We start from the raw sequence: 17087 nt of genomic DNA on the forward strand, positions 1-17087 counted from the left end.
TTCTCCAGCAACGTTTGTTTTTTACTCATGTTGGCTAGGGGTTAGCAGCTTGTGGGCTCACCAACACTGTGGCTGAGGCGCGGACGGAAGTGGTAAATAAAATAATTGGCGGGCCACGCACGTACTCACCGCTCACCTCCTGCTCCTGTGCGGCCCGGTTCCTAACAGGCCACGGACCGGTACCAGTCCGCGACCTGGGAGGTTGGGGACCCCCCTGGCGTACGTAACGAACTGCTAAAATATGCCGACGTGAAGGGGGAAGCTGGACAAGGTGCAACTTGTTGCACCTTACATTTCGATTTAAAGCTTTCGTGACGGCAGGGATTCATCTTCTTGGTTCTTTCGGTAAAGTCACGGAGAAGGGAAATAATAAAATAATAAAAATAAAACAATAAAATAATTCTCACGACGTTTCGGCTTCAAGCAACCATTTCGGCTACAACGCAAGCAGCCGTCCTCAGGCGAGGACGGCTGCTTGCGCTGTAGCCGAAACGTCGTGAGAATTATTTTATTATTTATTAATTTTTATTATTTTATTATTTCCCTGTTGCACCTTGTCCACCTTCTTGGACACTGCAGCTTGGCGGCACATTTTTTGGGGCGGGGTTGGGGGAAGTGTTGTATGAGTTTCGGTGACTGTAGTAGAATTACAATCTTCTATTACGGCCTTACCTTTGAGGGAGGTAGGATCCTTCAGGATGCGCTCCATAACGTCCACAGGCACCTTCTCAAATGCGGCGTTGGTTGGAGCTAGTAGAGTGATGGGGCCTTCCTTGGTCACCATGTCCATCAGCCCAGCCTTCTGGATCGCCAACTGCACGCGTTACAAACAAGAAATGGCCTCTTTAATCAAGCCATTTAAATGTTGATATTATTTAATTTCTATTCTTGTATTTTTGTTTTAAACGGTTGTAATAATCCACTGCGTAGTAATGTGTTTTGATGTTGTAATAATCTGTATTCTATTTAATTTCCATGAACCATTTGATTTCAGTTTTTTTAGCTGTTTGCAGTCTCAAACCTGTTTGCAGAATCATATATTTATTCTTTACCCAACTTCTGGTCTCATTTGGCGATTAAAAATGACGTAATAAATTACAACCGTACGTAAATCCACTGCTGGATGAAGGCCTCCCCACGCCGTGTCGATCATGTGGATTGTTTAACCATACTTCACCGCACTGGCCAGCGTGGGTTGGTGGAAGCGTGGTGGTCCAAAGATCGGTTCAGACGACACTGGCCCACCGATGCTGACCAGGATGAGTTATCAAACTCAGGTTACCAGATTTACAGCACAGCGCGCTATTTTGCCACTGATTCACTCCCATTAAAAACAAAACAACAGGCTCTCTTAAATCGATAACTGGTTTCAAGTTTCAATTATATTATCGTAATTTTAAACAGTAAAAAAAACCAGTAAAACAATGCTATTTTGTTTTTTGTTTGGCTCTGCATTTAGTTTGGTCTCCTCGCAATGGGCTCTTTACCTGGCGATAAATCCTGGCAATCTACGTCAACCTCAAGGCAGAATCTCGCGTGGAAATCAAAGAGAGAAGCATCCAAAAAGTATACTTTATTTAATTCTGTGTTCCATTACGTTTCCATTCCATTCAATAGTTAAATGCATTCCTTTCGCTTCACGGCAAGGAAAACACATGGGAAAGTTTTCCCCAACACAACAGTGACATTCTGACAACAACCAATTCATGTTCCAGGAGTGTATGTTAGTCATCTTTCATCCACGGGAAATAGTTACTGAATGTTGGAGTCACATTGAGTCCCGAGCAGCAGGCCACACTGCACGCAATTGCTCCATGAGCTGCTGTTGTTGATAATCAGCTCCTTTGACTGACTTGGACCATGTCCCGGTGAAGTCTCAAACGTTGCCATCCACATGGGGATTACAGGCACGTATTTTGGTTCGTGTACCGAAAGGAAAACGTATCCAAATCTTCTGACTATTGTTACGAATTTCAGTTTGACTTTCGCTATGCTGACATCACGTTTTTCATCAATACCCCCCCCACCCCCCCGACTCGAATTGGATTGGCACCCGAAGAGTCCCAGTGCTCTCTGGTGTTTGCTGGGTTGGCATGGCTCTGACGAAACACACGTGCCTAAAGTGACCTCTGCTCACACGCTTGCCCCAATGCAAAGCACGAGAGATGGTATCTGTAAACCACTTGGCCCGCAACCTTTCCATTACCGCTGGCGTTTCGACAAAAAAAATCGATTCTTTTTTTTTATATATTGCAGTGGCTGTCGGGGTGACGAACCAAATACATTCTAGATACATATACGAATACAACAAAAATTAACCCATCGATTCTTATACAAAGAACTGATATCAAGCTACGCATCGATGCATCATCCCACCCCTACAAAGAACCCAACAATCTTGTCTAATGTAATTCAGAATTAAAGCTGCAATGCAGCGGACGTGTAAGTTGGGTTTCTTATATTCAAAATGACGATGAACTTTACGCACGAAGGCCTCACCGAACCTGAACACTTTTTCAGTCGCGACCAACATTGGGACGTTTACGCCAATTCCCATGATTTTTTTTTTGCTGCACGTGGGCAGGCAAAAGAACACTCAGGGGCAAAACAAAAAAGCATGCGTAAGAGGGACTAAGCTCCACAAATGTAGATTCAAGCATCCATTGCTGTACTACCATCTCTTGTGCACCTCTCAGCCCAAGCCTACGACAGCTGACATTCCCAGGCAAGTTCATATTCGCCAGGAACCAGGCCCGGTCTGCTTTAGCTTCCGAGATCCGACAAGGTCGGGCACGCTCGGGGCGACTTGTGTCCATTCTTAAAGTTGGGCACACGTGCACGTTGGTGAGAGGGCGTTGGTGAGGATGGCAATGGTGAGGAAGGTGTTGGTGAGAGGGCGTTGGTGAGAATGGCATTGGTGAGGAAGGTGTTGGTGAGAGGGCGTTGGTGAGAGTGCGCGTGTCACGAGCGCGTGACCTTCAGCGTTGACAGCTCGCTGTCCTCTTCCAGGATCTTGCGGATGTTGTTGGAGACCCTTGGGATGATTCCGTCGACCATGTGCAGGACCCCGTTGGTGGCCAGGATATTCGGCTTGATCACGCGGACGCAGTTCACCGTCAGGATCTGCGCTCTCGGGCAAAAAAGCAGTTTGCTTGCCTGGGTGCGTGTGTTGTGGTTCTCAGCAGCCACTCGCCATTTGACAAATTGCGCTCGGATATGGCCACGTGCTGCGTGACTTTGCATAAGAACGGGTCACGGAACAACTGGCTCACGTAAGTTAAAAAAAGCAAATGGAGTTACCGTGTAATTACACGGTATGGCGTGTAATTACAGACACAGTCCGCAGTTGGGGAGAGAAAAAAAAATTGTGTAGTTATTACAGATGATTGCCCTGAGTTTTGTCGTGCTGCAAGGCGAATGTGAACTGCAACGTAACGCCATTATCTTGAAATGAAACATCGCGTTGCAGGTTAACCGGGTAGCGCAAGTCGTGAGCGAACTGACGGTCGCGGACGTCGCGTCCGTCATGGGGTGCGTGTGACGGCGGCCTTCCGCGTGCACATTTTTGCGTCGACTCAATGCAGGTCGACATTGCTTGTATTTATGTTGAACTTCTTTCACACCGTGCGTAGCCAACCATGGTAATCGGAGGTGTGGGGGAAGGACAACAAACTAAACACAAAACGCAGTTCTAAAAAAAATAGTTTTCAATCTAGATTTAAAAGTGCACAGCTCCAGTGGCTTCCAAATATTGGACGGAAGAGCGTTCCAGACGGCCGCAGAAGCGCATCTGAAAGCGCATTCCAGACGGCTGCAGAAGTGCGTCTGATTCCACGCAAGTCGACATTGTTGAGGCAACACGCAGCTCAACAAGACATCACAAAGTTGTCAAAAGCGCATTGCCTCGGTGCGTATGGCGAAATAACCCATCGGCGTTTCCTGAAGAAGTTGCATTGTAGAGGTCACCGTCAAAATCCATTTTAGCAAATGTAACCGACATTTGACATTATTTCGATTAAAGCTTTCGTGACTGCAGGGATTCATATTCTTGGTTCTTTCGGTAAAGTCACGTAGAAGGGAAATAATAAAATAATAAAAATAAAACATAATAAAATTCTCACGACGTTTCGGCCACAACGCAAGCAGCCGTCCTCAGGTGAAGAACAGAGCTGTCGGAAAGACAGCATTCCGTGACTTTACCGAAAGAACCAAGAATATTTGACATTATTGACCTTTTTTATTTTGATGGGGATTGAAGATGGGGATTGAAGAGGACCACAATGCACTTCTTCAGGAAATGTTGATTTTTTTTTGCACAATGCACAAAAGGCTCTGTGCTTTTTACGCATGTTTGTGCCTCGTTTGAAACTTCTGGTTTCCCAGCCTGCACCATTATCCTGTTATGACGGGGTTTTCTCGCCTTTTACAGATTTGACAAGAAATAAATCAACAAACTCAACTCTGTTGCGTTTCACATGCAGAGAAGCGAGGCTGTGTCCAGCTTTCTTAGCATGATTGTCTACGTACGGTGCGAAAGAAATTCAACACATATATATACACATACGTAAAGTTGGCTGCCGCCCCCTCCAATGGCCGGGGCCATCCCGTGCCGACAATAACATTGTCGTAACATCGACACAACTCCCCGAAGGCGCGTTTCGCACATGCGGGGGTTATGGCCGGTAAATCTCGCGTTGGTGTTTGTCCATAACGTCGCCATGGTATCCGTAGCCGACAGCTGTATACGGAGTGCTTAGGCGCCGTGAATCCTATCAGATTTGGCACGGGTTGCCAATTTCTTTTTTTTTGCACCAACGTTCGTTCGGGACTTTGAAGCTAAGGCCGAACGGCTAATCGATTTTAAATCGAAATCGCAATTTTAAACAATGCGATTAGCAAATCGCAAAGGCTGCGATGTTTTTGCGATTTGAAAAGTCCGATTAGTTTCTTATTGGAAATGTTTAAATTTCTTATTTTTATAACTTTATTTATTTAACTTAACAATTGTTCTATGTTTGATTGTTCTATTTAAATTAAAGTATTTTAATAAATACATGTTGGAAGCAATTCATATCTTTTAAGTTCTTATCCTTGCATTAGAACATTAGGAGCAGTTCATGTTTTGATGGTATCACGTGGTAATGCTCCATCACACGTTTTAAATCTATTACACACTGAATATCGAACTGAAGCTTGACTTGAATTTTTTTACCGCAAATCAAATCGCAATCGCAATATCTGTCAGACAAATTGCAATTAGATATTTTTCCCAAATCTTTCAGCCCAAGTTGACGCCTCTTCGCGCGAGCCCTGAGGTTGACGGTTGGGCGGTGCCCACGGTAAATCCCCTCTCCCCCCAACTCGCAACTAATGTAGAATCATATTCTTGGTTCTTTTGGAGAAGTAACGTAGAAGGGAAATAATAAAATAATAATAATAAGATAAAATTCTCACGACGTTTAGGCCACAACGCAAGCAGCCGTCCTCAGGTGAAGAACAGGGCTGTCGGAAAAAAAACAACGTCCTAATGAACACTGCTAAGCTTGGCAGCGTATTTTTAAGCTGGGTCAAAAAATACGCTGCCAAGCTTAGCAGTGTTCATTCAGACGCTGTCTTTCCGACAGCCCTGTTCTTCACCTGAGGACGGCTGCTTGCGTTGTGGCCGAAACGTCATGAGAATTGTATCTTATTATGTTTTTTTTCCTTCTACGTGACTTTACCGAAAGAACCAAGAATATGAATCCATGCAGTCACGAAAGTTTAAGTCGAAATTTATTCCGACTCCTCTTCTCTGCCTCCCAACTGATGTCGACTCATATTCTTGGTTCTTTTGGTGAAGTCACGTAGAAGGGAAATAATAAAATAATAAAAATATAGCAAGAAAATGTTCTTGCTGTGGATTTCACGCCTGATGACGATTGCTTGTGTTGCAGTCGAAACGTCGTGAGAATTTAATTGTTTAATATTTTTATTATTTTATTATTTCCCTTCTACGTGACTTTACCGAAAAAACCAAGAATATGAATCCCTGCAGTCACGAAAGCTTTAAATCGAAATTCGATAACCCAGTCAAGAGCTTGGCAAGATGTGGAGTGAATCTCTGAGGACAGCAAGAACATTTTTGAAAATAGTGGCTGTGGTTTTCACACCTGATGATGATTGCTCGTGTTGCAGTCGAAACGTCGTGAGAATTTAATTGTTTAATATTTTTATTATTTTATTATTTCCCTTCCACGTGACTTTACCGAAAGAACCAATAATATGAATCTCTGCAGTCACGAAAGCTTTAAATCAAAATTTTTATGTCGATTCGTTTACGTCGAAGGAGCTTCAACCCCACGTCGACGCGAAACCCACGTGTGTGTACAGCCCCATTGTGGCCTTGCCTACCTGCTACCTGCAACAACCACCACCACCACCACCCACTCCCCTCATCCAAACACGTTGACTCAAGGTTGCACCCCCCTCAGACGTGGAGCGGGAGAGTGTCACAATGACAATGACCAGGCGTGCAGGAAGGCACCAGTGTACATGTGCTGAACATCATTTGCAGGCCGCCGAATGATAGGCATCTTTCACAAACAAACGCCAGCACTATATTGCTACATGTATAAGAAAGGCGCATCTTTTTGTGGCATTTGTTTGATGCCAGTTACCGTATTCCCTGGATTATAAAGTTTCCCCGAAAAGTAAGACGCATTCCAAACTTATGCCTGATATTAAAAACTGCCCAGTGCTTTAGAGTTACACGATTCTTATCGCATACACACCTACCGGAGTATAAGACGCACCCTGTTAACTTTTGTTGCTTAAAATTACAGCGAGATGAAAAAAAAGTGCGGCTCACGATGCAGAGAATATACGGCGCACAGAAACGCTTGCAACGCTCTGCATGCCTTGGGATTAAGCTTTTGAATCGAGGACTTTTCAGAAGATTGGCCACAGCAAGTGTTTGGCGAAGAACAATCCGACACTTTACGTTAATCGTGGCTGATTTTACAACCTGGCCATGAAACTGGAACATCGCGGTGGGGGGATGTTGCCCCACTTGTGGACAATCCTCGTGGATTTAAAAGCGCACAATGTCAACGCGACCGAACAGGCGGATTTCTTGTTTGAGTTTCCCTTGAGGGATAATCAGCGGGATCTTGTTGGATTTCCGACCGGTGCAAGTGCGGAACCCGGTATGGCGGGGAAGAGAAACGCTTACGAGCAGCGCACTGTTCGCCACCATCGCAGCATTGTGCAAGATTATAAAATAAAACGCAGTCCTTTTTCTCGCGATGAATGTATGAGGAAACACATTTTTTTTCTCTAACGTAACAAACGTAACGCGATGAAGCGAACAGAACTGCTTCACGCGAGTAGGAGCAAGCGGTCGTACGTCTGCATCGGCGTTGCATCACACAAGGCGGGATGCTGCTGGATGCCTCGGTCTTTGTTCAGCCTGCGTTACCGTATTCTCACGTGCGTTATCGCGGACTGTGCTTTACCCCACATTAATGCTCATTTTAACGCGATTTTTCCACCACAATGCGGTGTTCTCGCGGGAACGCAACTAACTACCGCGTTGTAGTAGAACACAGACTCTACTCGAGAGAGACACGGCGGGCCCACTCACGCCGTTGGGTGACTGCTGCACGTAGATGGAGCGGCCGGACTGCATGGAGGCGAGCGCAGAGCCGGACTTGAGGTGTCGGGAGAGCAGCCGCTTGTTGACGGCGTGCGACAGCAGCAGCGACTTGAGCACCGCCGGGTCCTCCAGCTCCGCTGCCTGCGCCTGCCCCGTGACCCCCCGCGCACACGGCAACAACGTAGCAGCGACAGCAGCGGCAGCCCAGCAGCCAGCGGCGTAACGCACGTGGGGGCAAGGGGGTGCCTTGCTCCCCCCTCCACCCCCCCCCGTGGCCAAAGCAACGAGTTGGGTCCCCCTTGACAAGCACGACAGCGGTAAATGTTCGAGACCGTGAGCGTCACGATTGTGATTAGGCAAAGGGGAGGCACGATATCGAATAGCCTAGGTGCGACCGTGTAAGATAGATCAAATATTGGGGCCCCACTTGACTGATTGCCCGCAACCCCTGAGATGATCATTTAGTTTCGTCACTGATCCCAGGTGATGGGTGGACTGACTTTCCGATGTGTTTATGGTTTGTGCCGCGTGCTGTTTGGCTCGATGTCTGACATTACTCCGCTTAGGAGGTTTCTTCTGGCACTGAACTGAGGCTCCCAGTAGATGCAGCGATATGTTGGAGAGCGCGCCGTGCCAGAACCTGAGAAATGTTTGCTGCGCGACCGCAAAAACCGCGCCTGTCTTAATGGGTGGGCTCTTTGGCCTTGTCAGAGCCAATTGAGATCAAATGCAATGACATTTAGAGCTGTAAAGAGTCCAAATGTGACCGTATCTCAAGACTATATAAAATATAGGAATGGTCCATCCAGAGTGTTTAATATTTTTTGTACAGCAGGGTAGGATGGGTAGAATTCTATAGACCAAGGGGGTCATTGCGATGGCATTCATGAAGACACTCCACAGAGTCGCAATCTGAAGAAGAAAAGAGGAGAGCCTCGAGCCTGGCCTTTTCCATGTCGACCATGCCAAAGAGAAGTATAGCCATCGCTATTGCGTGAGAGAGACCTGGCATATGTTTGTATTATCAGGTGCAAATATAAAAGGTGGACAATTTCTTTGTTTTTGTCAATTTCAGTGATGACATTTAACATTGCGAAAATAGTTAAAACTCGAAGTTGGTGTCTCGTTCAAAAGACGTGTGGGGGAGTTATCATGTCCTGGTTGTTCGAAGTCATTGAGTGTCGAGGAAACTCTACGTTCCTATGGCGGGGCAAGTTTATCTATTGGACAACCAATTATGACTAAATTCGGAATTGCTCCGAAGACTAAACAACATGCTACGCGCGACTCAAGCATAAACAATCAGAACTATAAATGTTATTTCATATTATTGGCAAGGAGCACGTTTTTCAGGGTTTTATAGATGTGTAACGTAAATGTTTTTCGCGAAACTTTTTGAAATATATATATGCGAGCTGGTTTTTTGAAAGAAGCACACGCAATTCCGGCGAATTTATTCCACGAATTCGGCTGTTTTCACTGGGCCCACATCTAAACATGTATTTTTCCAGATTAGTAACAGTTTCCATCCAAGCAAATAAAGTACAAAAAAAACAAGTAACGCGAGTAAAAACTTTTTGCTTTTTAAGTATTTCCTAAAGTATTTATATCGGTAATAATGCTTAATAACACAATTTCCATTTCAATGTTTGTTTTTATATAAGGCGCAGCCCTGCAAATACTTGCTCACGCCACTGCTGACTCAAAGGCCTCCACTAGAGGGAGTGCTAGAGAGGCCTCATGGAGGGTACTTTGGCCTACTCTTCCACGCTGGAAAGACGTCTTGATACTTTGCGTCTTGACGCTTCACTCCACCACGCGTGACCTGCCGATCGACTAAGCCGTGGTGTCGTCGTTTATATTGCTGGGTGGACAGGGGGGTGGCGGGAGGGATTTAATAAACTTGTCCATTCTTTTTCTGTGTTACATTGCAAAGGATTAAGGTGTACATTTGAATTTTATTCAAGAGCACGACACACTTAAAACAAATTATTTATCACTTAAATAATATCATGCTGCAGTAACAATACATTGCCCTGTGCAATGGAAATAACTTAAAATATTGTAGCGTGTGTCATTTATAATTGATTTACCCACACTACCACACGTTTGTCCATTACAGAAAGGACGGATAACCTCAACCGAGAAGTGCCACACGTTGTCTCAGGAACCCTTGCATAACTTTAGGGCCTTAAAACTTAAAAAAAAGTTTCGAAGAATTATTGAGATTGAGCGGGGCACATTTTGAGACCACATCGTGCTAATCATTGGAGATGTTTAAACGAGGACTTGAACTACGCCTGCGATTTACAGCGTGACTGTTTTTTGTTGTTGCAACCACTGTAGTTAATATAACTATGAGTGGTATTGATCAAAGAGAAAATATATATATATTTTACTCATTCTTTTTTTGTGTAATTTGGGAATAATTTACGAGTTATTGTCAATTCTGCTAATAACAATACTGCTTCCTCGGGGAAATAAACACTTGTTCTCTCAATCTCTTATGGCTCCGAGACCACTTGTGGCCCAATTTTGGGCAAAAGAGTAGCACCGCGCTTTCAGGGACACTGGCTGCGATCGGAGGCTGGCGGTCTGTGAGTTGTGACTGTGGCATTTTTAGCCAAAAACGTATCCTTCAATGTAAGGGCCTTCTGCCTATCAGTATAAACTTTCACATTTGATATTGCGGCTCAATCAACAGGCGTAACGTGTCCACGGTTCTGACCCTGCTGTTGCGAGGAGAGCCGGGACGAGTAGTCAATTAGGTCAACTGACCGACTAAAATCGAGTTTAAAACCAATTTCTTTAGAACTTATTTTTGTGTTCAGTTTGTTGTCCTCCTCCCCCGCACCTCGGGTCAGCACAGTTGGATAAGTACGGCGCGAAAGAAGTTCAACATACATAGTTAATCTTCTTGGTTCTTTCGGTAAAGTCACGTTAGAAGGGAAATAATATTATTAAATAAAGTCACGTAGAAGGGAAATAATATTATTTAATAATATTATAATAATATTATTTCCCTTCTACGTGACTTTACCGAAAGAACCAAGAAGATTGACCAAGAAGATGAATCCCTGTAGTGATGAAAGCTTTAAATAGAAATACATACTTAAATAAAACAAAAAATAATCGGAGCTTTTTTGCAGTCGATTACTCCGGGCCTCTATAAAACTGGTGGCCGGCCCCGTATCCCGCCTCCAGAAAGTGGGAAACCCCCTAAGAACTTCGCTCAGCGTGATGCAAATGACGCCTCCAATGAAGCCAACAAGCCCCTACATATCACATCGAGTCCAGCGTCGCACACGGGAACTTCCCCCCCCCTCCCAACTACAGTAATCCCTCGCCACTTCGCGGTTCAAGTTTCGCGGCCTCAGTGCATCGCGGATTTTTCGAACTGATTTAAAGGTCTCATTATACCTGTGCAGTAACACCATCATCATCATCATTCATCATCACATTCATCGAACTGCACAGGTCTGTCATCGTCGTCATTGTCATCGTCATTGTCATCGTCGTCGTCGTCATTACTGGAGTCAAGTCTCAAGATTCTACTGTCATTGGTGAGTGTAGAACACCATAATACGTATCGTATGAGAGAGAGAAAGAGAGAGAGAGAGAGTGAATGTATAATATTAAGGTTTTATAATTAAATTGATTTAAGTAAAATATATATATAAAGTATAAATATACACATTTTAAACATTCTGGTACCCACACACACATATACGGAAATACCTAGGGGGCCAATCCTACTTCGCGGATTTTCACCTATCGCGAGGGGTTCCGGTCCCCATTAACCGCGATAAACGAGGGATCACTGTATTTCCGTGTTGTCTGTTTAGTCGGTCGAGTCGTAGGCCTGATCAACCGGTCGAGTGGTGGATTACTTAAATAATCGGACATGCGAGCTGTGGCCGTGAGTCGCTGCGATCGTGAACGGTGCGGTGGGTCGTACGCACTGCGGGGATTCTCTCCCACGCCTCATTGGTGGGCAGAAAGAAGGTGTAAGCGCCGGGCCCATCCAGGTCGCTTCCCAGGTCTGCCTTGTCCACCCGCGCTTTGGTGACCTTGATCCCGAGGCCGTCGACTGTCTTGTAAATGCTGTTCAGTGGGACAACTGCAATGGGGATGGAGAGAGAAATAAATGACGCCCAGACAGTTACGTTGGTGGCTCACTGGTTGTTCCACTGTAATATTTACCCGTGGAGACACCGGTTTGATTTCCGACCACGGCTAATATCAGTGGTGAATAATATATGAACCGATTCTGGATCTCCCTTGCACCAATCCGTGCTGACTTGCATGCTGAAGTATGGTCAAACAACCCCCACGACCAACAAGATGTGGGGTGGTTTTCATCCAGCGGTGGATTGACAAAGCTCCGTATATTATAATCTTTAATCGCTATTATTCGGTTTGACGTACTCAAAGTCAATCTTGCACTGCTCAAATGACCGTGGCCTGGTGCATATCTCCATTCCGTGGCCCAAAGACGGTGGTGAAAATATTAGATTCCAGTGGCAGGTGACAATTTCCACGGTATGAGAAGTGAGAACGGAGTGACCCCTACTTACTTGCTGGGCAGCCTGTTTGTCCGGACAAAGATACGTAACCAGGACAGCATTCGTACGAGACAGTCCTGCAAAAAAAAAAGATATGCACAGGTGCAAACCACATGAAAGATATATGTGAATAAAAAACAACTTTGTAACTGTTTTATTTTGACAGGTAAGGCCCACTGAACTATGTAGCTCTTTTTCAGAAGCGACCTGGCCACAAATGATAGCTCAACAAAGTGGCTTATCGCGTGAAATTTTATAGCAGCCAAATACTCTAAATGCACGTTTCTAAATGTGTACGGAAAAACCGGAGGACCCGGAGAAAATCCACGCGACCACGGGGAGAACAACGAAAAGAAGGTTTACAAATTAATGAAAAATATGCGAATTCAGAGTCAACTTATGCTTCCAAACGATTCACTGGTGACAGACTGCAGCATCATGAGGCGACACGGTAAAGGCGCGGCTCTGCAAATACTTGCTCATGCTACTGCAAAAATGCCACCACTATTGGGAGCTCTAGAGGGCCCTCTTTGAGGGCATGTTGACCTACTCTTCCACGTTGACCAGATGTCTCAAAAGACGAGAGAGTAATCCACACTTTTTCCCACCAGATGCCAGCTGACAGTCGATTGTGATGCATCCATTCACATTTCTGGGTGGACAGAGTCGTGGAGATTTAAGAGACTTGACCCATTATTTTAAATAGAATCTTGGTCAGAATATGTATTCATCCTGGAGACATCTAATGCGTTTTGAAGCTTTTATTCACATACCTCAACTTGCTGTGCTATCCGGTGTGCTAACCATTACACCACAGCAGCATCAGCATAGTTAGGTAAACTTCATGACGTATTTCAGAATGCCTCCATATAATGAGGAATGTCTGCATAAACATTGAAAGATTTTTAGAATATTCACGTTTTTGTACTTTTCAACCATATGTCGACTTCACGCCAATTTTCGACACCGACACATTTGTTTTACTGCCAACATGTTAGTGTGGGTTTGTCAACATGCGGTGTTCTCTTGCTAGCAATTGCCCCTCCATCCCTGGAATTGTCTACCATGATTTTATGTTGACATTAATCCTGTGCTGTGAATTAGACCAAAAAAAACATCTATTGTGCCACGAACCATTGTAAACGTCTACATGAATTGAGACTTCATAGCCCTTAAGTATTCGTGACAATCGTGGTCATGCCTTCTGATCTTACTCGTTGGCTTACACATTCGGCCACGGGGATTTTTTAAATGATCAAGTTTCAGGGAAAAAAATCCCATGTGTCCAGGTCATACTGGGTGAGGTTTGGTGGATTTTCACAGAGCAATCAGATAAAATAAAATGTTCCCAAGACCAGTTCCAAACATAATAAACACAGCAGGGCAGGTCTTGCAAATGTTTGTGTAGCAGTTGATTTTAAGCAAGGTAAGGAAAACTGGACTCTAGTGGCGAATTAAGAGGGGAAAGATAGAAAGAAAAAAAAAGTGCATGTAACTGTACTCCTCTGCATGGGTTTTTCCCCCCCATCGCTATCGGGTCGTTATTGTGCGAGAGCTAAAGAAGATTACACGTCCCGTAAGAGGTTGCGTGTTCCATGAATGGAGCGCCCCTATATTTGAGTCCCCCACATTCCAAGCTAACCGCTCTAAGGAGCGGCTGCCATTGTGACCCAAAGTCTGATGTAGGGACAATGCTCAAATGTGTTTATATTTTTTTTCTATCACAATTTTTTTTTATCGTTTACAATTCATATTCTTAGTTCTTTCGGTAAAGTCACGTAGGTAAAAAAATGAAATTAAAATTAATTAAATAAAATAAAAATCACGACGTTTCGGAGGCAACACAAGTCTCCGTCATCAGGTGGGACCGTCACAGCCAGATTTGCTGTATAAAGTGAGGCAGGAATTCAAGATGTAAGCCCTTAAATACAAGTTGAGGGGAGATTTTTATTTTATTTTTATTAATTTTAATTTCATTTTTTACCTACGTGACTTTACCGAAAGAACTAAGAATATGAATCCTTGCAGTCACGAAAGCTTCAAATCTAGAATTAATACGTTTACAATTCATCTACGGGACATTGGGATTTTTTTTTACACACAGATGTAGTTACATGCATTTTTTAATGTTCATAAATAGTCAAAGCATGTGCTTAATAATTAACAGTAAAAGGTGAAGATAAAGATGCAGCCCTGCAATAGCTTGCTCACGCACCCTGCTGGCAGAAGGAGCCTGCTCCAGAGGAAGTTATAGCGATCCCCTCTAAAGGGTATTTGGCCTACTTTTCCATGCTGGCTACACGTCTTGTAACAGGTGTGAAGTACCCCACATTTTGCCCGGCCACGAAATACCCACTGATCGATTGCTTTGGCTCACGGCAAAATTTACATTAAAAAAACGTAATTTGACCCTCCGATTATATCATATTGTTTCAACTTCACCTTCACAAAAAAGTGCGCTCACAAAATAATAAGCCAGTGAAAATCGTGAATTAGTTTTATGTCTTCTGGAAGCTTGTTTTAGCGACAAGCCAAATATTTCCCACCTCAAGCGCCTCCATTCAGAGTTGAGTCTATAGGCTCAATGAGCTCGCAAGAATTCTACACAAAGGTGTTGTTTCTTTCATCAATGGTAAATGCATTCCTGTGGCGTTTCCCTGACTGTGTCTAAACATTGCGGGGAATGGAAACGCACACTCGGCATATTTACCCCCCTTGTCCCTTGCTCATTGCCTATCTTAACTGTAATTGAGCAATCAATGTATAATTCCTCATTTTGTTGTTGTTGTTGCTAAAATCCTTCGAGATACGCGCCTTGCCTTTTTTTCGCATTCACGTAAGCCTTTATCACATCCGTCCTTGACATCAATGCGATCTTCAAAGCTCTCATTAAGTACACGATTAAACGGCGTTCACAATTAACACAATACATGGGCAATGGCATTAGGAAGCAAAGCGCGGTGAGATGACGCACACAGTTTGTAAAATCAATGCAACTGAAGTGACATGCAAAAAACATTTTACTTTAAACATGTAACTTTATCCGTTGCCACTGAAGTTAATGTCACAAATTGCCCGCGGACGGCAGCAATGAAGGGCCTCGCAGAACGGATGGATGCGGTGTGAGCGGGCAGTTTCAGGTTCTTACGCTGGGCGATTGCAAATCTTCTTTCTGTACCACAGTTGGCAAGACGAGAAATACTTCTTGCCGTTCTCGATTTGCTGCACAGCGCACATGTTGGGTCTGCGTAATGTACGCGCACACACGGCAAAACCAGAAATGAACGTTTACATTTCATGTGAGTTCATGCACAACCACTTAGCAAATATATATATTTTTGCGATACAAATGGTGATCAATGTGTATAGGTGACCCACTAAAATATTTTGGAAAAATTTATTTACGGAGATTTAATTTTCATTTTTTTACTCAAACCTCTCTCAAAGCACCTCTTAAATATTTTAACATTGTCACAAAATAGCGTGTATCAATATAGCCATCGCTTTCCCAATATTTCTGAGATTGTAATAGGGTCATGAAATATAAGTATCTATACATGCACCGCCCTGTAAATTGAATGCATTCTATTTTAGATATGTCTGTGCAATCAACCGGGCTCATTACGTACATTGCAGTTTCTTATATTAATTGGCAGAAGTTTGAAATAAACTTTGACAAGTTGCATGAATTTAAAAGCCCATTACTAACGTCCTCATAAGTATCAGCGAAAAGCCTTGCAGTGATTATTCAACAAGTGTACACAATGCAACATGATCTCATTTCATAAAAAAAGTTTCGATATTAAAACAATGTTTTCACTCAGAAATCACGAAACAACATTTCTCGCGAAATAATCAAATTTGGTGAAAGTTGTACACCTTACCCTTCCTTTATGGCACGGATCCGGCTGTGAGTGAGTAGTCGGTCTATGGCGGACGATGAGGCATTGTGGGCTAAGCACAACACCAGAAAAGCCGCAAAACCACCGCTCCACTTGCACTCCATTCGGACGAGTTCTGAGGGAAGACCGGGGGATTTGCTCCTCGTAGAAAGTGTCCGAGTCGCAGCAAAGGGCCTTATATCAAGCTGCTTAGCAATGGCCACCCGCCAGATAAGGGCTCGTGTTTACATTGCGATTAGCAGTCAACAGCTGCGGGAAATAAAGGGCTGAAGTCACTAAAGACCTCCCTACATCCCTCCCTTTCTTTGCCGCCCACTTTTTTTTGTAATGTTTGGACCACTGCCAAGGCAATTCGTGGGAATGGCATTTTTTTAAAATGTAAGTCGTTACCTCACTGCTAATATTTGGGGTGGTATTGATTATTCAACAAAAAATATGATCTGAAGCCTCGTTACTGTCATTGTGTAGTTTTTCTCGCAACTCATATGTGTCCAGGTCAGATTGAATGCCGTCGAGTTTTGTCATCATTACGGTACAAGAATCATGACGGTGTTCGATCTTTGGCCACGGATATCATCTATTGATATCTAAACCGGTTCTGGACCCTCACCCCCCCCCCTCCATTTCGCAAAACCACACCGAGCATCGTGGTGAAGTATGGTTAAACACATCACCATGACCGACACGGCATGAGGGGAGGGGGGGCCTTTGCCCAGGGGTTGTTTGACAAAGGGGCTCAAAATTATCGTCGTCATTTGTGGCGATAATAAAAAAAACTGCTCAACTGTAGTTGTGAAACAATATGAGTGGCGTTCACGGTGAAGCAACGCCCGGCAGGATGGGAGCACCACTGACCACGGAACAAAACGATCAAGCAGTCGTCGTAAAATAGCAAACGTGTCCTGCCCTAGGAAAATAATGTTGTTCAGAAATCAGAGGGTCAATCTGCAGCAGCTGCGCCGTAATGCACAACATCTCTCCGTAAAA

At 44.1% G+C, this 17087-nt stretch overlaps 1 protein-coding gene across 1 annotated transcript in view; it reads right to left on the reverse strand.

The window, feature by feature from the left end:
* Positions 1–16338, reverse strand: part of LOC133350026 (transforming growth factor-beta-induced protein ig-h3-like) — a 37727-nt gene extending 21389 nt beyond the window's left edge. The window contains exons 1-7 of the mRNA XM_061563985.1: positions 16083–16338; positions 15347–15442; positions 12211–12275; positions 11596–11753; positions 7622–7780; positions 2977–3123; positions 673–814 (exon numbers count right to left, since the gene is read on the reverse strand). Coding sequence (XP_061419969.1) covers positions 673–814; positions 2977–3123; positions 7622–7780; positions 11596–11753; positions 12211–12275; positions 15347–15442; positions 16083–16204 — 889 coding nt within the window. The 5' untranslated portion in view covers positions 16205–16338. The remainder of the gene's footprint in view (positions 1–672; positions 815–2976; positions 3124–7621; positions 7781–11595; positions 11754–12210; positions 12276–15346; positions 15443–16082) is intronic.
* Positions 16339–17087: the final 749 nt, after the last annotated feature.

Source organism: Lethenteron reissneri, chromosome 32 (assembly GCF_015708825.2).
Source record: "Lethenteron reissneri isolate LAM-NWPU_2019-01 chromosome 32, ASM1570882v1, whole genome shotgun sequence".
NCBI classification, from domain to species: Eukaryota; Metazoa; Chordata; class Hyperoartia; order Petromyzontiformes; family Petromyzontidae; genus Lethenteron; species Lethenteron reissneri.